This window comes from Oncorhynchus gorbuscha, unplaced genomic scaffold, assembly GCF_021184085.1.
Source record: "Oncorhynchus gorbuscha isolate QuinsamMale2020 ecotype Even-year unplaced genomic scaffold, OgorEven_v1.0 Un_scaffold_854, whole genome shotgun sequence".
Lineage (NCBI taxonomy): Eukaryota > Metazoa > Chordata > Actinopteri > Salmoniformes > Salmonidae > Oncorhynchus > Oncorhynchus gorbuscha.
In genome coordinates, this window is record NW_025745843.1 from 165693 (window position 1) to 187781 (window position 22089).

General features: G+C 48.5%; 2 protein-coding genes across 2 annotated transcripts in view; one reads left to right on the forward strand and one right to left on the reverse strand.

The window, feature by feature from the left end:
• LOC124020556 (glyoxylate reductase/hydroxypyruvate reductase-like) overlaps nucleotides 1–87 on the reverse strand; it is a 10333-nt gene extending 10246 nt beyond the window's left edge. The window contains exon 1 of the mRNA XM_046335793.1: nucleotides 1–87. This exon is cut by the window's left edge and continues 246 nt beyond it. The gene's annotated coding sequence lies outside the window, so the exon portion shown is untranslated.
• A 3401-nt stretch (nucleotides 88–3488) lies between these two features.
• Nucleotides 3489–22089, forward strand: part of uba6 (ubiquitin like modifier activating enzyme 6) — a 55441-nt gene continuing 36840 nt past the window's right edge. The window contains exons 1-13 of the mRNA XM_046335782.1: nucleotides 3489–3577; nucleotides 6848–6922; nucleotides 7705–7799; nucleotides 8785–8813; nucleotides 10181–10275; nucleotides 11171–11282; nucleotides 11529–11609; nucleotides 13658–13780; nucleotides 13882–14005; nucleotides 16256–16365; nucleotides 20177–20236; nucleotides 20344–20420; nucleotides 21611–21677. Coding sequence (XP_046191738.1) covers nucleotides 3555–3577; nucleotides 6848–6922; nucleotides 7705–7799; nucleotides 8785–8813; nucleotides 10181–10275; nucleotides 11171–11282; nucleotides 11529–11609; nucleotides 13658–13780; nucleotides 13882–14005; nucleotides 16256–16365; nucleotides 20177–20236; nucleotides 20344–20420; nucleotides 21611–21677 — 1071 coding nt within the window. The 5' untranslated portion in view covers nucleotides 3489–3554. The remainder of the gene's footprint in view (nucleotides 3578–6847; nucleotides 6923–7704; nucleotides 7800–8784; nucleotides 8814–10180; nucleotides 10276–11170; nucleotides 11283–11528; nucleotides 11610–13657; nucleotides 13781–13881; nucleotides 14006–16255; nucleotides 16366–20176; nucleotides 20237–20343; nucleotides 20421–21610; nucleotides 21678–22089) is intronic.

Below are 22089 nucleotides of genomic sequence, written 5' to 3' on the forward strand. Positions count from 1 at the left end.
AAAACGGGGGACTTCGCAACCTGAGCACCTTTCTGGTGTGTGTGGTATGTGTGTGTTGTTTTTGGCAGGAGTTCAGAGGGGAGGTACCGTAGGGGGTTGCCCTTCGGCCAATATGAAGGGAGGGATGGTTGACAGAGATTGCTGGCTTCACACACACACACACACACACACACACACACACACACACACACACACACACACACACACACACACACACACACACACACACACACACACACACACACACACACACACACACACACACACACACACACACACACACACACACGGAGTTTGATCCTGTTGTACATGTAGCTTTGTAAGTAACCACTAACCAGACAGTTGTGATGACCTGTGGTCCACTGTTAACTAATATGGACCACGTGACATGATCCAGTCAGCTCTATATAGATCTACTATCTATCTGTTATCTATTGTTACAGTCTAACTAACATCAGGTCTACTATCTATCTGTTATCTATTGTTATAGTCTAACTAACACCAGGTCTACTGTCTATCTGTTATCAATTGTTATAGTCTAACTAACAACATCAGGTCTACTATCTATCTGTTATCTATTGTTACAGTCTAACTAACTAACAACATCAGGTCTACTATCTATCTGTTATCTATTGTTACAGTCTAACTAACTAACAACATCAGGTCTACTATCTATCGGTTATCTATTGTTACAGTCTAACTAACAGCAGGTCTACTATCTATCTGTTATCTATTGTTACAGTCTAACTAACAACATCAGGTCTACTGTCTATCTGTTATCTATTGTTATAGTCTAACTAACAACATCAGGTCTACTATCTATCTGTTATCTATTGTTACAGTCTAACTAACATCAGGTCTACTGTCTATCTGTTATCTATTGTTATAGTCTAACTAACAACATCAGGTCTACTATCTATCTGTTATCTATTGTTACAGTCTAACTAACTAACAACATCAGGTCTACTATCTATCTGTTATCTATTGTTACAGTCTAACTAACTAACAACATCAGGTCTATTGTCTATCTGTTATCTATTGTTACAGTCTAACTAACTAACAACATCAGGTCTACTGTCTATCTGTTATCTATTGTTACAGTCTAACAACATCAGGTCTATTGTCTATCTGTTATCTATTGTTACAGTCTAACTAACAACATCAGGTCTACTATCTGTTATCTATTGTTACAGTCTAACTAACTAACAACATCAGGTCTACTATCTGTTATCTATTGTTACAGTCTAACAACATCAGGTCTACTGTCTATCTGTTATCTATTGTTACAGTCTAACAACATCAGGTCTACTGTCTATCTGTTATCTATTGTTACAGTCTAACAACATCAGGTCTACTGTCTATCTGTTATCTATTGTTATAGTCTAACACCAGGTCTACTATCTATCTGTTATCTATTGTTACAGTCTAACAACATCAGGTCTACTATCTATCTGTTATCTATTGTTATAGTCTAACTAACAACATCAGGTCTACTATCTATCTGTTATCTATTGTTATAGTCTAACTAACAACATCAGGTCTACTATCTATCTGTTATCTATTGTTACAGTCTAACTAACTAACAACATCAGGTCTACTGTCTATCTGTTATCTATTGTTACAGTCTAACAACATCAGGTCTACTATCTATCTGTTATCTATTGTTACAGTCTAACTAACATCAGGTCTACTGTCTATCTGTTATCTATTGTTATAGTCTAACTAACAACATCAGGTCTACTATCTATCTGTTATCTATTGTTATAGTCTAACTAACTAACAACATCAGGTCTACTATCTATCTGTTATCTATTGTTATAGTCTAACTAACATCAGGTCAACTATCTATCTGTTATCTATTGTTATAGTCTAACTAACTAACAACATCAGGTCTACTATTTACATTTACATTTAAGTCATTTAGCAGACGCTCTTATCCAGAGCGACTTACAAATTGGTGCATTCACCTTATGACATCCAGTGGAACAGTCACTTTACATTTACATTACATTACATTTAAGTCATTTTTTTACAGTCTAACTAACTAACAACATCAGGTCTACTGTCTATCTGTTATCTATTGTTACAGTCTAACTAACATCAGGTCTATTATCTATCTGTTATCTATTGTTACAGTCTAACTAACTAACAACATCAGGTCTATTGTCTATCTGTTATCTATTGTTACAGTCTAACTAACAACATCAGGTCTATTATCTATCTGTTATCTGTTGTTACAGTCTAACTAACTAACAACATCAGGCCTATTGTCTATCTGTTATCTATTGTTACAGTCTAACTAACTAACAACATCAGGTCTACTGTCTATCTGTTATCTATTGTTACAGTCTAACTAACTAGTCTCCCTACAGTAGGATAATTTACTAAAATTAGTGACGTCATCATTGGGTTTTTCCTGACCAGGACTAACTCTAGGTTCAGGACCCTTAGACCCGGACCCCCTCTCCCCTCACCTCCTCACCCCCTTACCCTCTCTCCACTCACCTAATGGGACCTGACCAGGACTAACTCTAGGTTCTAAGGGTCCAAGGGCCAAGAGTACAGTACCCTTAGACCCGGACCCCCTCTCCCCTCAGCACCTGACCTCTCTCATCCTCACCCCCTCTCCCCTAATCTCCTGACCCCCTTACCCTCTCTCCACTCACCTAATCTCCCCTCACCCCCCCACCTCATCACCTCCTCTCCTCCCTCACCCCCTCACCCTTCTTCTCCCTCACCTCTATCCTCCCTCACGCCTTCACCCCTTCACCCCTCTCCTCCCTCACCCTTCACCCCCTCTCCTCCCCCTCACCCCTTCACCCCTCTCCTCCCCCTCACCCCTTCACCCCCTCTCCTCCTCACCCCTTCACCCCCTCTCCTCCCTCACCCCTTCACCCCCTCTCCTCCCTCACCCCTTCACCCCTCTCCTCCCTCACCCCTTCACCCCCTCTCCTCCCTCACCCCTTCACCCCCTCTCCTCCCTCACCCCTTCACCCCCTCTCCTCCCTCACCCCTTCACCCCTCTCCTCCCTCACCCCTTCACCCCTCCCTCCCTCACCCCTTCACCCCTCTCCTCCCTCACCCCTTCACCCCCTCTCCTCCCTCACCCCACCCACCCCCTCTCCTCCCTCACCCCCCCCTTCCCCCTCACCCCCATTAGAGAGTCTGAGTTGTAAATGTTTCACTGGGCAGATGAACTTTGGCTGTTTGAACAGTGTCTCTGTTTTCTTCTAAAATGTAAAATGGTGTCTTGCAGGTTTTTAAAAGGACCAATGATACTATGCACTATGATGCCTGCACTTAATATGGAATCTGGTATAAAAAAAATTGCCCGCAATGTCAAATACTCCCGAGAGAAAGAACAAATCACTTGTCTGGATATCCCAGAACAATTTTGTTTCAGTTGTTTGTTGTATTTTATTATTTTTTAAATAATCTATCAAATAATTATAATTTTAAACGTGAACCTTGTCATGTGATCTGGGTAACCCGGAACAGTTTGATGTGTTTTTTGTAGCTGAACACAACCCTTCATTCGTAACAACAACAACTCAATGAACCTATCGTACACCGACAGGTAAGATATTTCGTCTCTGAATGACGATTTTTTAAAGCGCATTTTTCGCAACATTCACAAATACCATGATGGACATCCCGTATCTGCAACCACAGGGAGATTTGTGCTTGAGAAGTCATGACTTTTCAAGTCTATGGAGTTTTTTTTTTGCACTGACCCGGTATTAATCAATCAATACCATGTATTTATAAAGCCTTTTCTTTTTACATCAGCCGATGTACACAAAGTGTTTTTAAAGAAACCCAGCCTAAAACCCCCCAAAAACAGCAAGCAAATGCAGATGTATAAATCTAGCTAACGCCCTTCTGAGTAAGCAGTCAATGCTAAGTTAGGTTAGCCATCGTTCCTAGCAACATAAACACATAAGTTAGCTATTGACAAGGCTTTGAGAAGTTGTCAACCTCAAAATATGTAATATGGTACTACTACTAGTGTTACTACTGCTCTTATAACGTCCTCATGTTATTGTAGCTAGCTGCAGATTTTGGGACCAGGAAGCTAGCTAGTTAGGAAGCCCATTAGCTAGTTAGCCAGCCCATTAGCTAGTTAGCAAGCCCATTAGCTAGTTAGGAAGCCCATTAGCTAGTTAGGAAGCCCATTAGCTAGTTAGGAAGCCCATTAGCTAGTTAGGAAGCCCATCAGCTAGTTAGGAAGCCCATTAGCTTGTTAGGACGCCCATTAGCTAGTTAGCCAGCCCATTAGCTAGTAAGCCCATTAGCTAGTTAGCAAGCCCATTAGCTAGTTACCCAGCCCATTAGCTAGTTAGGAAGCCCATTAGCTAGTTAGGAAGCCCATCAGCTAGTTAGGAAGCCCATCAGCTAGTTAGGAAGCCCATCAGCTAGTTAGGAAGCCCATTAGCTAGTTAGGAAGCCCATGAGCTAGTTAGGAAGCTCATGAGCTAGTTATGAAGCCCATTAGTTAGTTAGCCAGCCCATTAGCTAGTTAGGAAGCCCATTAGCTAGTTAGGAAGCCCATTAGCTAGTTAGGAAGCCCATTATCTTGTTAGGAAGCCCATTAGCTAGTTAGGAAGCCCATTAGCTTGTTAGGAAGCCCATTAGCTAGTTAGGAAGCCCATTAGCTAGTTAGGAATCCCATTAGCTAGTTAGGAATCCCATTAGCTAGTTAGGAAGCCCATTAGCTAGGTAGGAAGCCCATTAGCTAGGTAGGAAGCCCATTAGCTAGTTAGGAAGCCCATTAGCTAGGTAGGAAGCCCATTAGCTAGGTAGGAAGCCCATTAGCTAGGTAGGAAGCCCATTAGCTAGGTAGGAAGCCCATTAGCTAGGTAGGAAGCCCATTAGCTAGGTAGGAAGCCCATTAGCTAGGTAGGAAGCCCATTAGCTAGTTAGGAAGCCCATTAGCTTGTTAGCAAGCCCATTAGGTAGTTAGGAAGCCCAATAGCTAGTTAGCAAGCCCATTAGGAAGCCCATCAGCTAGTTAGGAAGCCCATTAGCTAGTTAGCAATCCCATTAGCTAGTTAGCAAGCCCATTAGCTAGTTAGCCAGCCCATTAGCTAGTTAGCCAGTCCATTAGTTAGTTAGCCAGCCCATTAGCTAGTTAGCCAGCCCATTAGCTAGTTAGCAATACTGTTTATTTAGCTAGCTAACTTTACTCAGTTATCAACTTCATTTGGGGTGGTGATGCAGCTAGATAGATACATTTCGCTAAATAAACAGAAAGCTTGATGTTGCTAGCTGAGTCGGAAAAACCATTGGATAGCTGAGTATCATCATATAGTGAGAGGATTGTTCTGTAGCTATTGCTGCACATAAGGATATCCCGGGGTGACAACATCGTGTTATCAGATATTACACAGACAAAGCTAGCGGAAAAAATAATGTATTCAAGAATAACGTGACACAGGTATTCCTGCTCTTTTATCTCACCTGTAAGGACAGAACAGTTTCCTGTTAATCCTGGTCCCCAGAGACCCACACACAGGGTGTGTAGGCTTTTGTTTACAAGCCCAGCACTAACACACCTGATAAATCAACTCAATGGATGGATAAAAAGTTGGTCCATTGTATCAGGACTCTTAAGTACTGGGTTGGATTGAAAGCCTGCACATCCAGTCTATGGGTGCGTCCCAATTATATGTCCTGGTCTGTAAAGTGTGCACTACGTCCCACAAACTCCTCTGAAATGAGTGGGTTGGTGGAGGAGAGTAGAGGTCGACCTCTAGAGGACAGAGGGAGTCTCTTATTCCTGTCATTTACATCCAAAGCAGTGAAGGGACTAGGGTGTAGAACAGTGGTGTAGACCAAGGCTTCCCACTCTGGGTCCTGGGCCCCAGTCTGGGTCCTGGGCCCCAGTCTGGGTCCTGGGCCCCACTCTGGGTCCTGGGCCCCACTCTGGGTCCACTCTGGGTCCTGGGGTCCAGTCTGGGTCCTGGGCTCCACTCTGGGTCCACTCTGGGTCATGAGTCCAGTCTGGGTCCTGGGCCCCACTCTGGGTCCACTCTGGGTCCTGGGGGTCCACTCTGGGTCCTGGGGGCCCACTCTGGGTCCTGGGGGCCCTCTCTGGGTCTTGGGGGTCCTCTCTGGGTCCTGGGGGCCCACTCTGGGTCCTGAGATCCACTCTGGGTCCACTCTGGGTCCTGGGGTCCACTCTGGGTCCACTCTGGGTCCTGGGGGCCCACTCTGGGTCCTGGGGGCCCACTCTGGGTCCTGGGGGCCCTCTCTGGGTCTTGGGGGTCCTCTCTGGGTCCTGGGGGCCCACTCTGGGTCCTGAGATCCACTCTGGGTCCACTCTGGGTCCTGGGGTCCACTCTGGGTCCACTCTGGGTCCTGGGGGTCCACTCTGGGTCCTGGGGGTCCTCTCTGGGTCCTGGGGGTCCACTCTGGGTCCTGGGGTCCACTCTGGGTCCACTCTGGGTCCTAGGCCCCACTCCGGGTCCTCTCTGGGTCCTGGGGGCCCACTCTGGGTCCACTCTGGGTCCTGGGGTCCACTCTGGGTCCACTCTGGGTCCTAGGCCCCTCTCTGGGTCCTGGGGGCCCACTCTGGGTCCTGGGTTCCAACTCTGGGTCCTGAGGTCCACTCTGGGTCCTGGGTTCCAACTCTGGGTCCTGAGATCCGCTCTGGGTCCTTGGGTCCCCCCTGGTTGCACGTTGTTGCCCTAGCACTACACAGCTGATTTAAATAACCAACTCCTCATCAAGCTTTGATTATTTGAATCAGTTGTGTAGTGCTGAGGGCCCGCGGGAGCCAGGACAGAGTTCATATAACCCTGACATCAGAAGGACTCTCTCCTCCATGATCTCTCTCAATATCTAGTGCTTCTAGGACCAGTGAGTTTTCCCCTCCCGAGATGTCAGCTGACTCCATGGAGATTGATGACTCCCTGTACAGGTAAATCTCGTACTACCTATTTTAAGTGGGTACAATGACATACCAGTGATAGTTCCAACAAAACATGTTCTATGTGCTTACTGACTCACAACAACATAATTTGATCTTCCCCGCCTTCCCTGCCTCCCTCCCCCTCTCTCCCTAATCCTTCTCTCTGCCTCCCTCCCCCTCTCTCCATAATCCCTCTCCCTGCCTCCCCCTCTTCCCTGCCTCCCTCCCCCTCTCTCCCTAATCCCTCTCCATGCCTCCCTCTCGCTCCTCTCCATCCTCCCTCCCTCTCTCCCCTCTCCCTAACCCCATCCTCCCTCACCCCTCCTCCCTAACCCCCATCCTCCCTCTCCCTCCCTCCCTAACCCCCCATCCTCCCTCCCTCTCTCCCCTCTCCCTCCCTAACCCCCCGTCCTCCCTTTCTCTCCCTAACCCCCATCCTCTCTCGCCTTCCCTCCCTAACCCCCCATCCCCCTCTCTCTCCCTAACCCCCATCCTCTCTCTCCTTCCCTCCCTAACCCCCCATCCTCCCTCTCTCTCCCTAACCCCCATCCTCCCTCTCCTTCCCTCCCTAACCCCCCCATCCTCCCTCCCTCTCCCTCCCTAAACCCTCCCTAAACCCTCTCCCTCCCTAAACCCCCATCCACCCTCCCTAACCCCCCATCCTCCCTCTCCCTCCCTAAACCCTCCCTAAACCCTCTCCCTCTCTAAACCCTCTCCCTCCCTAAACCCTTTCCCTCCCTAAACCCTCTCCCTCCCTAAACCCTCTCCCTCCCTAAACCCCCTCCCTCCAGTCGTCAGAGGTATGTCCTGGGGGACAGTGCTATGCAGCAGATGGCTCAGTCTTCTGTCTTCCTCAGTGGAATGGGAGGACTGGGAGTGGAGATCGGTAGGTGGCAGACGCATCAAATAGCACATAGCATTATGTGACATTACATGACATAGCATTACGTGACATTACATGACATAGCATTACATTATGTGACATTACATGACATAGCATTACATTATGTGACATTACATGACATAGCATTATATTATACATTACATGACATAGCATTACATTATGTGACATTACATGACATAGCATTACATTATGTGACATTACATGACATAGCATTACATTATGTGACATTACATGACATAGCATTATATTATACATTACATGACATAGCATTACATTATGTGACATTACATGACATAGCATTACATTATGTGACATTACATGACATAACATTACATTATGTGACATTACATGACATAGCATCACGGTACATGCCATTAAGTGACATGACATAGCATGACGGTACATGCCAGAACATGCCATTAAGCGACATGACATAGCATGACAGTACATGCATTAAGTGACATGACATAGCATGCCAGAACATGCCATTAAGCGACATGACATAGCATGACGGAAAATGCCAGAACATGCCATTAAGTGACATGACATAGCATGCCGGAACATGCCATTAAGCGACATGACATAACATTACAGTACATGCATTAAGCAACATGACATAGCATGACGGAACATGCCAGAACATGCCATTAAGTGACATGACATAGCATGCCGGAACATGCCATTAAGCGACATGACATGACATTACAGTACATGCATTAAGCGACATGACATAGCATGACGGAACATGCCAGAACATGCCATTAAGTCACATGACATAGCATGCCAGAACATGCCATTAAGCGACATGACATAGCATGACGGAAAATGCCAGAACATGCCATGAAGTGACATGACATAGCATGATGGTACATGCCAATAGCGTTGAGTGAGTGTTTACAGTATGTATTGTGTCCATGTATTTCCTGTCATGTGACCGACGCCAGACGTCTCTGCCCTGTTTTCACAGCAAAGAACATCGTGTTGGCAGGTGTGAAGGTGAGTGAGATTTAAGCTGTGGCCCAAATTGTACCCTATTCCCCATAAGTCTCTGGTCACTAGTAGTTCACTACATAGGTAATAGGGCTCTGGTCACTAGTAGTTCACTATATAGGGAATAGGGCTCTGGTCTATAGTAGTACCACTATATAGGGAATAGGGCTCTGGTCTATAGTAGTTCACTATATAGGGAATAGGGCTCTGGTCTATAGTAGTGCACTATATAGGGAATAGGGCTCTGGTCTATAATAGTTCACTATATAGGGAATAGGGCTCTGGTCACTAGTAGTTCACTATATAGGGAATAGGGCTCTGGTCACTAGTAGTTCACTATATAGGGAATAGGGCTCTGGTCACTAGTAGTTCACTATATAGGGAATAGGGCTCTGGTCACTAGTAGTTCACTATATAGGGAATAGGGCTCTGGTCACTAGTAGTTCACTATATAGGGAATAGGGTTCTGGTCTATAGTAGTTCACTATATAGGGAATAGGGTTCTGGTCTATATTAGTACCACTATATAGGGAATAGGGCTCTGGTCTATAGTAGTGCACTATATAGGGAATAGGGTTCTGGTCTATAGTAGTGCACTATATAGGGAATAGGGTTCTGGTCTATAGTAGTTCACTATATAGGGAATAGGGTTCTGGTCTATAGTAGTACCACTATATAGGGAATAGGGTTCTGGTCTATAGTAGTTCACTATATAGGGAATAGGGCTCTGGTCTATAGTAGTACCACTATATAGGGAATAGGGTTCTGGTCTATAGTAGTACCACTATATAGGGAATAGGGCTCTGGTCTATAGTAGTTCACTATATAGGGAATAGGGCTCTGGTCTATAGTAGTACCGCTATATAGGGAATAGGGCTCTGGTCTATAGTAGTACCACTATATAGGGAATAGGGCTCTGGTCTATAGTAGTTCACTATATAAGGAATAGGGCTCTGGTCTATAGTAGTACCACTATATAGGGAATAGGGCTCTGGTCTATAGTAGTTCACTATATAAGGAATAGGGCTCTGGTCTATAGTAGTTCACTATATAGGGAATAGGGCTCTGGTCTATAGTAGTTCACTATATAGGGAATAGGGCTCTGGTCTATAGTAGTTCACTATATAGGGAATAGGGCTCTGGTCTATAGTAGTTCACTATATAGGGAATCTCTGGTCATCATGTTTCATGAGAGTGAAATGGATTTAATTAGGGGGACCTGGCTTTATTGACGTGTGTGTGTGTGTGTGTGTGTGTGTGTGTGTGTGTGTGTGTGTGTGTGTGTGTGTGTGTGTGTGTGTGTGTGTGTGTGTGTGTGTGTGTGTGTGTGTGTGTGTGTGTGTGTGTGTGTGTGTGTGTGTGTGTGTGTGTAGGTGTTGACGCTGCATGACCCTAAGCAGTGTGAGACGTGGGACTTGGGCTCCAACTTCTTCCTCAGACAGGACGATGTGCTGACTCAGAGGAACAGGTGAGACCAGTCCTGTCTGCAGTTACGTCAAGGAACGCCCATCGGCGTGACGTCACTGCGCGACACGCCCACTGTCTTTTTGCCAGCTGTAGCGTATTGCTCTGAGGCCAGGCTGCTTGTTGCGTCGACAGCATTTGTGGCGTCTCGGTAACACAGGAAACAGGAAACAGGAAACGAAGGGGTCGGGAAACAATCCCCTAACTTTCCCCCAAAATACCCAGTTTTTTTGTTTGAATTGGTATTTCTCTCTCTCTGTCTCTGTCTCTCTCTGTCTCTGTCTCTGTCTCTCTCTGTCTCTGTCTCTGTCTCTGTCTCTCTCTGTCTCTGTCTCTCTCTCTCTCTCTCTGTCTCTCTCTCTGTCTCTCTCTTGTCTCTCTCTGTCTCTCTCTGTCTCTCTCTGACTCTCTCTCTCTGTCTCTCTCTCTGTCTCTCTCTCTGTCTCTCTCTGTCTCTGTCTCTCTCTCTGTCTCTGTCTCTCTCTCTGTCTCTCTCTGTCTCTCTCTGTCTCTCTCTCTGTCTCTCTCTGTCTCTCTCTGTCTCTCTCTGTCTCTCTCTGTCTCTCTCTGTCTCTCTCTGTCTCTCTCTCTGTCTCTCTCTGTCTCTCTCTCTCTCTCTCTGTCTCTCTCTCTGTCTCTCTCTGTCTCTCTCTCTCTCTCTGTCTCTCTCTGTCTCTCTCTGTATCTCTCTCTCTCTCTGTCTCTCTCTCTCTCTCTGTCTCTCTCTCTGTCTCTCTCTCTGTCTCTCTCTCTGTCTCTCTCTCTGTCTCTCTCTGTCTCTCTCTGTCTCTCTCTCTCTCTCTCTCTCTCTCTCTCTCTCTCTCTCTGTCTCTCTCTGTCTCTCTCTCTGTCTCTGTCTCTGTCTCTGTCTCTGTCTCTGTCTCTCCTTTCTCTCCCAGGGCTGTGGCGGTCCATCCCAGGGTAGCGGAGTTGAACCCTTACGTCCACGTGGACACGTCCTCCTCCTCTCTCGACCTCTCCACTGACCTCTGCTTCCTCAAGAGGTACCAGGTGAGAGAGAGACACACACACACACACACACACACACACACACACACACACACACACACACACACACACACACACACACACACACACACACACACACACACACACACACACACACACACACACACACACACACACACACACACACACACACACACACACACGTCTTGTTGATGAGTGATCCAGACAGATGGGACTGTAAAGAACTGGATTTTAAACACTGTTGACTGTCCTTGTTGTGTTGTCCAGTGTGTGATCCTGACTGAGGCCAGGCTGAGTCTCCAGAAGAAAATCAACGACTTCTGTCACTTCCATCAGCCTCCAATCAGGGTAAGACGTCTAGAGATCCTCCAATCAGGGTGAGACCTATAGAATCCCTCCTATCAGGGTGAGACCTATAGAGACCCTCCAATCAGGGTGAGACCTCTACATATAGAGACCCTCCAATCAGGGTGAGACCTCTAGAGACCCTCCTATCAGGGTGAGACCTCTAGAGACCCTCCTATCAGGGTGAGACCTCTAGAGACCCTCCTATCAGGGTGAGACCTCTAGAGACCCTCCTATCAGGGTGAGACCTCTAGAGACCCTCCTATCAGGGTGAGACCTTTAGAGACCCTCCTATCAGGGTGAGACCTATAGAGACCCTCCTATCAGGGTTAGACCTATAGAGACCCTCCTATCAGGGTGAGACCTATAGAGACCCTCCTATCAGGGTCAGACCTCTATATATAGAGACCCTCCTATCAGGGTGAGACCTCTAGAGACCCTCCTATCAGGGTGAGACCTCTATATATATATAGAGACCCTCCTATCAGGGTGAGACCTCTACATATAGAGACCCTCCTATCAGGTTGAGACTCAGACCCTGGTCAATGGTGCCCTATATATGGAATAGAGCCCTTGTCAATGGTGCCCTATATAGGGAATAGAGCCCTGGTCAATGGTGCCCTATATAGGGAATAGAGCCCTGGTCAATGGTGCCCTATATAGGGAATAGAGCCCTGGTCAATGGTGCCATATATATGGAATAGAGCCCTGGTCAATGGTGCCCTATATATGGAATAGAGCCCTGGTCAATGGTGCCCTATATATGGAATAGAGCCCTGGTCAATGGTGAGTGAGGAGACAGGAGAGATGCCCCCCCCCTGGGAACTAAAAGCATGTCGTCTCTGTTCCCTTGCAGTGAGGAGACAGGAGAGATGCCCCCCCCCCCCCCGGGAACTAAAAGCATGTCGTCTCTGTTCCCTTGCAGTGAGGAGACAGGAGAGATGTCCCCCCCCCCCGGGAACTAAATGCATGTCGTCTCTGTTCCCTTGCAGTGAGGAGACAGGAGAGATGTCCCCCCCCCCCCCCCCGGGAACTAAAAGCATGTCGTCTCTGTTCCCTTGCAGTGAGGAGACAGGAGAGATGTCCCCCCGGGAACTAAATGCATGTCGTCTCTGTTCCCTTGCAGTGAGGAGACAGGAGAGATGTCCCCCCCCCCCCCCCGGGAACTAAAAGCATGTCGTCTCTGTTCCCTTGCAGTGAGGAGACAGGAGAGATGTCCCCCCCCCCCGGGAACTAAAAGCATGTCGTCTCTGTTCCCTTGCAGTGAGGAGACAGGAGAGATGTCCCCCCCCCCCCCCCCGGGAACTAAAAGCATGTCGTCTCTGTTCCCTTGCAGTGAGGAGACAGGAGAGATGTCCCCCCCCCGGGAACTAAAAGCATGTCGTCTCTGTTCCCTTGCAGTGAGGAGACAGGAGAGATGTCCCCCCCGGGAACTAAAAGCATGTCGTCTCTGTTCCCTTGCAGTGAGGAGACAGGAGAGATGCCCCCCCCCGGGAACTAAAAGCATGTCGTCTCTGTTCCCTTGCAGTGAGGAGACAGGAGAAATGTCCCCCCCCCGGGAACTAAAAGCATGTCGTCTCTGTTCCCTTGCAGTGAGGAGACAGGAGAAATGTCCCCGTCCCCCCGGGAACTAAAAGCATGTCGTCTCTGTTCCCTTGCAGTGAGGAGACAGGAGAGATGTCCCCCCCCCCCCGGGAACTAAAAGCATGTCGTCTCTGTTCCCTTGCAGTGAGGAGACAGGAGAGATGTCCCCCCTGGGAACTAAAAGCATGTCGTCTCTGTTCCCTTGCAGTGAGGAGAGGAGAGATGTCCCCCCCCCCCCGGGAACTAAAAGCATGTCGTCGCTGTTCCCTTGCAGTGAGGAGACAGGAGAGATGTCCCCCCTCGGGAACTTAAAGCATGTCGTCTCTGTTCCCTTGCAGTGAGGAGACAGGAGAGATGTCCCCCCCGGGAACTAAAAGTATCTCGTCTCTGTTCCCTTGCAGTGAGGAGACAGGAGAGATGTCCCCCCCCCCGGGAACTAAAAGTATCTCGTCTCTGTTCCCTTGCAGTTCATTGGATGTGACGCGTATGGGATCTGTGTGAGAGTGTTCTGTGATTTCGGGGACCAGTTTGAGGTGTCGGACCCCACTGGAGAGGAGGCCAAGGAGATGTTTATCCAGAACATCACACAGGTACACACACACACACACACACACACACACACACACACACACACACACACACACACACACACACACACCCTCCTCTCTGACCTCTGACCTCTGATCTGTAGGGTAACCCAGGGGTGGTAACCTGTATGGACAGCAGGACCCACGGCCTCCAGACTGGACAGAGTGTTCTCTTCAGAGAGGTCAACGGCATGGACACACTCAACGGCACCGCGCGACAGGTCACAGGTACTGATACGACAGGTCACAGGTACTGATACGACAGGTCACAGGTACTGATACGACAGGTCACAGGTACTGATACGACAGGTCACAGGTACTGATACGACAGGTCACAGGTGCTGATACGACAGTCCTATGACAGGTCACAGGTACTGATACGACAGGTCACAGGTACTGATACGACAGGTCACAGGTACTAATATGACAGGTCACAGGTACTGATACGACAGGTCACAGGTACTGATACGACAGTCCTATGACAGGTCACAGGTACTGATATGACAGGTCACAGGTGCTGATACGACAGTCCTATGACAGGTCACAGGTACTGATACGACAGGTCACAGGTGCTGATACGACAGTCCTATGACAGGTCACAGCTACTGATACGACAGGTCACAGGTACTGATACGACAGTCCTATGACAGGTCACAGGTACTGATACGACAGTCCTATGACAGGTCACAGGTACTGATACGACAGTCCTATGACCGGTCACAGGTGCTGATACGACAGTCCTATGACAGGTCACAGGTACTGATACGACAGTCCTATGACAGGTCACAGGTGCTGATACGACAGGTCACAGGTACTGATACGACAGGTCACAGGTACTGATACGACAGTCCTATGACAGGTCACAGGTGCTGATACGACAGTCCTATGACAGGTCACAGGTGCTGATACGACAGGTCACAGGTACTGATACGACAGTCCTATGACAGGTCACAGGTGCTGATACGACAGGTCACAGGTACTGATACGACAGTCCTATGACAGGTCACAGGTGCTGATACGACAGTCCTATGACAGGTCACAGGTGCTGATACGACAGTCCTACGACAGGTCACAGGTGCTGATACGACAGTCATATGACAGGTCACAGGTACTGATACGACAGTCCTATGACAGGTCACAGGTACTGATACGACAGTCCTATGACAGGTCACAGGTCCTGAAACGACAGTCCTATGACAGGTCACAGGTGCTGATACGACAGTCCTATGACAGGTCACAGGTGCTGATACGACAGGTCACAGGTGCTGATACGACAGTCCTATGACAGGTCACAGGTGCTGATACGACAGTCCTATGACAGGTCACAGGTGCTGATACGACAGTCCTATGACAGGTCACAGGTACTGATACGACAGGTCACAGGTGCTGATACGACAGTCCTATGACAGGTCACAGGTACTGATACGACAGGTCACAGGTGCTGATACGACAGTCCTACGACAGGTCACAGGTACTGATACGACAGTCCTACGACAGGTCACAGGTACTGATACGACAGTCCTATGACAGGTCACAGGTACTGATACGACAGTCCTATGACAGGTCACAGGTACTGATACGACAGTCATATGACAGGTCACAGGTGCTGATACGACAGTCCTATGACAGGTCACAGGTGCTGATACGACAGGTCACAGGTACTGATACGACAGTCCTATGACAGGTCACAGGTGCTGATACGACAGTCCTATGACAGGTCACAGGTGCTGATACGACAGGTCACAGGTACTGATACAACAGTCCTATGACAGGTCACAGGTGCTGATACGACAGTCCTATGACAGGTCACAGGTGCTGATACGACAGTCCTATGACAGGTCACAGGTACTGATACGACAGTCCTATGACAGGTCACAGGTGCTGATACGACAGTCCTATGACAGGTCACAGGTGCTGATACGACAGGTCACAGGTACTGATACGACAGGTCACAGGTGCTGATACGACAGTCCTATGACAGGTCACAGGTACTGATACGACAGTCCTATGACAGGTCACAGGTCCTGATACGACAGTCATATGACAGGTCACAGGCGCTGATACGACAGTCCTATGACAGGTCACAGGTGCTGATACGACAGTCCTATGACAGGTCACAGGTGCTGATACGACAGTCCAATGACAGGTCACAGGTGCTGATACGACAGTCCTATGACAGGTCACAGGTGCTGATACGACAGTCATATGACAGGTCACAGGTGCTGATACGACAGTCCTATGACAGGTCACAGGTGCTGATACGACAGTCCTATTACAGGTCACAGGTGCTGATACGACAGTCCTATGACAGGTCACAGGTACTGATACGACAGTCCTATGACAGGTCACAGCTACTGATACGACAGTCCTATGACAGGTCACAGGAAGGAGAAGGTTGTATGACTGTTGATGATAATGTGTGTCTGTGCCAGTCCTCTCCCTACAGTCCTATGATAATAATGTGTCCTCTCTCCTCAGTCCTCTCTCCCTACAGTTTCAGCGTCGGGGACACTTCCTGTCTGCAGCCCTATGCAGGTCACGGAGGCTTCTTCCTGCTGGTCAAAACCCCCAGAACGTACAGCTCACAGGTGCTGACAACACGACAGTCACATTCATTAAACGACATAACACCGTTTAAATGGTTTACACTGAACGGTCACAGAACATTCCTATGACAGGTCACAGGTCCGCTGTTGATACAGTTTCAAAATGTCAGTCATCAAGTTGTCCAGATCTAGTTTCAGGTGCTGATACGATACTGCCGTCCTATGACAGGTCATACTGTCTACTGCCTCATACGGTATCATACTGCCTCATACTGGTCACAGCCTGCTGATACGGTGTCATATGACTCATACGGTGTCATACTGCCTCAGGTGTCATACTGCCTCATACGGTGTCATACTGCCTCATGACAGGTGTCATAGGTGCTGATATACTGCCTCACAGTGTCATACTGCCTCATATACTGACATACTGGTCATAGGTGCTGATACGATGTCATCCTCATACGATGACATACTGTCATAGGTGCTGCCTCATACGCCTCAGTGTCCTGCCTCATACGGTGTCACAGGTGCTGATACTGCCTCATACGGTGTCATACTGACAGGTCATACAGGTATACTGCCTCATACTGACAGTCCTCATACGGTGTCATACTGCCTCATACTGATACTGACAGTCCTATGACAGGTCACAGGAAGGTGTCATACTGCCTCATACGGTGTATACTGTTGATGATAATACGGTGTCATGTGCCAGTCCTCATACTGCCTCATACAGTCCTCATGATGTCATACTGCCTCATGTGTCATACTCTCCTCATACAGCCTCATACTCATACTCCTCATACAGTTTCATACTGCCTCATACGGGACATACTTCCTCATACTGCAGCCATACTGCACTCATACGGCTCATACTGCCTCATACGGTGTCATACTGCCACAACACGACCGCATACGACATGTCATACTGCCTAATACCGTGTTTATAATGCCTCATACTGTGTCATACTGCCTCATACTGCCTTCATACTGCCTCATACGGTGTCATACAGTCTCAAAATGTCATACTGCCTCATCATACGTTGTCCAGATCATACTGCCTTTCTGCCTCATACGGTGTCATACTGCCTCATACTGCCTCATACGGTGTCATACTGCATCATACTGTCATACTCATACTGCCTCATACGGTGTCATACTGCCTCATACTGCCTCATACGGTGTCATACTGCATCATATGGTGTCATACTGCATCTCTGCCTACTGCCTCGTACAACATCATGCTCATATTGCCTCGTACTGCCTCGTACTGACTCATACTGCCTCATACACGTCGTACTGCCTCATACCGTGTCATACTGCCTCATACTGCGTACTGCCTCATACTGCCTCATACTGCGATACTTTCTGTATTTATACAGTCATACTGACCAAGTTGCTTGCTGATTGTTTTGGGGCTGATATCAACAGTGGAGGTGAAACATACACCAAAAGACTGCCTCATACTGTGTCATACTGCCTCATAATGCCTCATACTGCATACTGTCTCATACTGTGTCATACTGTCATACTGTCTCATACTGTGTCATACTGTGTCATACTGTCTCATACTGTGTCATACTGCCTCATACTGCCTCATACTGTGTCATACTGCCTCATACTGTGTCATACTGTCATACTGCGTCATACTGCCTCATACGGTGTCATACTGCATCGTACTGCCTCATACTCCTCATACTGCCTCATACAACATCATACTACCTCATACTGCCTCGTACTGCCATACTGCCTCATACTGCCTCATACTGCCTCATACTGTGTCATACTGCCTCATACTGTGTCATATACTGTGTCGTACTGCCTCATACTGTGTCGTACTGCCTCATACTGCGTCGTACTGCTTCATACTGCGTCATACTGCCTCATACTGCCTTGTACTGCCTCATACTGCCTCATACTACGTCGTACTGCCTCATACTGTGTCGTACAGCGTCATACTGCCTCATACTGCCTCATACTGCCTCATACTACGTCGTACTGCCTCATACTGTGTCGTACTGCCTCATACTGCGTCATACTGTCTCGTACTGCCTCATACTGCCTCGTACTGCCTTGTACTGCCTTGTACTGCCTCATACTGCGATACTTTCTGTATTTATACAGTTCTATATGTTGACCAAGTTGCTTGCTGATTGTTTTGGTGCTGATATCAACAGTGGATGAAACACACATACTGCCTCATACTGGTGTCATACTGCCTCGTACTGTGTCACTGTGTCATAGGTGCTGAAATATCAACAGTGCCTCATACTGTGTCATACTGCCTCATACTGTGTCATACTGCCTCATACGGTGTCATACTGCCTCATACTGCCTCATACGTGTCATACTGCCTCATACGGTGTCATACTGCCTCATACTGCCTCGTACAACATCATACTGCCTCATACAACATCATACCTCATATTGCCTCGTACTGCCTCATACTGCCTCATACTGCCTCATACGGTGTCGGACTGCCTCATACTGCCTCATACTGTGTCGTACTGCCTCATACTGCGTCATACTGCCTCATACTGCCTCATACTGCCTCATACTGCGATACTTTATGTATTTATACAGTTCTATATGTTGACCAAGTTGCTTGCTGATTGTTTTGGGGCTGATATCAACAGTGGAGGAATGAAACACACACCAAAAGACTGCCTCATACTGTGTCATACTGCCTCATACTGCCTCATACTGCCTCATACTGTGTCATACTGCGTCATACTGTGTCATACTGCCTCATACTGCGTCATACTGCCTCATACTGTGTCATACTGCCTCATACTGTGTCATACTGCCTCATACTGTCTCATACTGTCTCATACTGTGTCATACTGTGTCATACTGTGTCATACTGTGTCATACTGCATACTGTCTCATCATACTGCCTCATACTGTGTCATACTGCCTCATACTGCCTCATACTGTGTCATACTGTGTCATACTGTGTCATACTGTGTCATACTGTCTCATACTGTGTCATACTGTGTCATACTGTCTCATACTGTGTCATACTGTGTCATACTGCCTCATACGGTGTCATACTGCCTCATACTGCCTCATACGGTGTCATACTGCATCATATGGTGTCATACTGCATCTTACTGCATCGTACTGCCTCGTACCTCCTCGTACTGCCTCGTACAACATCATACTACCTCATATTGCCTCGTACTGCCTCATACTGCATCATACTGTCTCATACTACGTCGTACTGCCTCGTACTGCCTCATACTGCGTCATACTGTGTCATACTGTCTCATACTGCGTCATACTGCCTCATACTGCCTCATACTGCGTCATACTGTGTCATACTGTGTCATACTGTGTCATACTGCCTCATACGGCCTCATACTGTCTCATACTGCCTCATACTGCCTCATACTGCCTCATACTGTGGCACCATTACACAGTTTGCAGTGGACTTTTCCTTAAACGTCTCTGTCTGTGTGTCCGTGTGTCTCTGTCCGTGTGTCTCTGTCTGTGTGTCTCTGTGTCTTTGTCTGTGTGTGTCTGTGTCTTTGTCTGTGTGTCTCTGTGTCTTTGTCTGTGTGTCTCTGTGTCTTTGTCTGTGTGTCTCTGTGTCTTTGTCTGTGTGTCCGTGTGTCTCTGTCCGTGTCTCTCTGTCCGTGTCTCTGTCCGTGTCTCTCTGTCCGTGTCTCTCTGTCCGTGTCTCTCTGTCCGTGTCTCTCTGTCCGTGTGTCTCCTCTGTCCGTGTGTCTCTGTCCGTGTGTGTCTGTCCGTGTGTCTCTGTCCGTGTCTCTCCTCTGTCCGTGTCTCTCCTCTGTCCGTGTCTCTCCTCTGTCCGTGTGTCTCCTCTGTCCGTGTGTCTCTTCAGGAGACGATGGAACAGCAGCTGTCTGAGCCTCAGGTCCTGACTCCCGACTTCAGCAAACCAGAGGTGAGAGGTCATAGGTCAGCTCCAGTGTGCTGTGTGTTTGATCTGCTGTGTGTTGGAGCCGTCTCTGAGCAGTTTCCTGTTTTGTCCATTGTGAATGTGTTCCTCAGGCCCCGCTGCAGATCCACGCCGCCATGCTGGCTCTTGATGCCTTCCAGGAGCAACACAACAGACTGCCCAATATTGGGTAACACAAGCCCTAGTCCCTACCCTCTACCCCCTAGTCCCTACCCTCTAATCCCTACTCCCTAGCCCCTCCCCCTACTCCCAAGCCCCTTCCCCCCGGCACCTACCCTCTAGCCCCTCCCCCCGACCCCTACTCCCTAGCCCCTACTTCCTCTATAGCTGGTTGGTCCCTAGCCCCTACTTCCTCTATAGCCGGTTGGTCCCTAGCCCCTACTTCTTCTATAGCTGGTTGGTCCCTAGCCCCTACTTCCTGTATAGCTGGTTGGTCCCTAGCCCCTACTTCCTGTATAGCCGGTTGGTCCCTAGACCCTACTTCCTCTGTAGCTGGTTGGTCCCTAGACCCTACTTCCTCAGTAGCTGGTTGGTCCCTAGACCCTACTTCCTCTAAAGCTGGTTGGTCCCTAGCCCCTACTTCCTCTATAGCCGGTTGGTCCCTAGCCCCTACTTCCTGTATAGCTGGTTGGTCCCTAGCCCCTACTTCCTCTGTAGCTGGTTGGTCCCTAGCCTCTTCCTGTATAGCTGGTTGGTCCCTAGCCCCTACTTCCGTATAGCTGGTTGGTCCCTAGACCCTACTTCCTCTATAGCTGGTTGGTCCCTCTATAGCTGGTTGGTCCCTAGCCCCTACTTCCTCTGTAGCTGGTTGGTCCCTAGCCCCTACTTCCTCTATAGCTGGTTGGTCCCTAGCCCCTACTTCCTCTGTAGCTGGTTGGTCCCTAGCCCCTACTTCCTCTATAGCTGGTTGGTCCCTAGACCCTACTTCCTCTATAGCTGGTTGGTCCCTAGCCCCTACTCCCTCTATAGCTGGTTGGTCCCTAGCCCCTACTTCCTGTATAGCTGGTTGGTCCCTAGCCCCTACTTCCTGTATAGCTGGTTGGTCCCTAGCCCCTTCTTCATGTATAGCTGGTTGGTCCCTAGCCCCTACTTCCTGTATAGCTGGTTGGTCCCTAGCCCCTACTTCATGTATAGCTGGTTGGTCCCTAGCCCCTACTTCCTGTATAGCTGGTTGGTCCCTAGCCCCTACTTCATGTATAGCTGGTTGGTCCCTAGCCCCTACTTCCTGTATAGCTGGTTGGTCCCTAGCCCCTACTTCATGTATAGCTGGTTGGTCCCTAGCCCCTACTTCCTGTATAGCTGGTTGGTCCCTAGCCCCTACTTCCTGTAAAGCTGGTTGTGATTTGTTGTTTTCTCCAGGTGCTGTCAGGATGCGGAGGTTCTGGTCAAACTAACAGAGGACGTCAACCACACCTTGACAAACGGGGTGAGTGTTTCATCTACACACACTGTTGTACGTATTAGCACACACTCACACTCATGACACTCCTGTCCTCCCCTCTCTCCTCTCTCTCCTCTCTCCTGTCCTCCCCTCTCACCATCCCCCCTCTCCTCTCCTCTCTCCTCTCCTCTCACCATCCCCCCACTCCTCTCTCCTCTCCTCTCACCATCCCTCCTCTCCTCTCCTCTCCTCTCCCTCTCCTCTCTCCTCTCCTCTCCTCTCCTCTCTCTCTCCTCTCCTCCTCTCCTCTCTCTCCTCTCCTCTCCTCTCCTCTCCTCTCCTCTCCTCTCTCTCCTCTCCCTCTCCTCTCTCCCTCCCTCTCTCTCTCTCTCTCTCTCTCTCTCTCCTCTCTCTCCTCTCTCCTCTCCTCCTCCTCTCCTCTCCTCTCCTCTCCTCT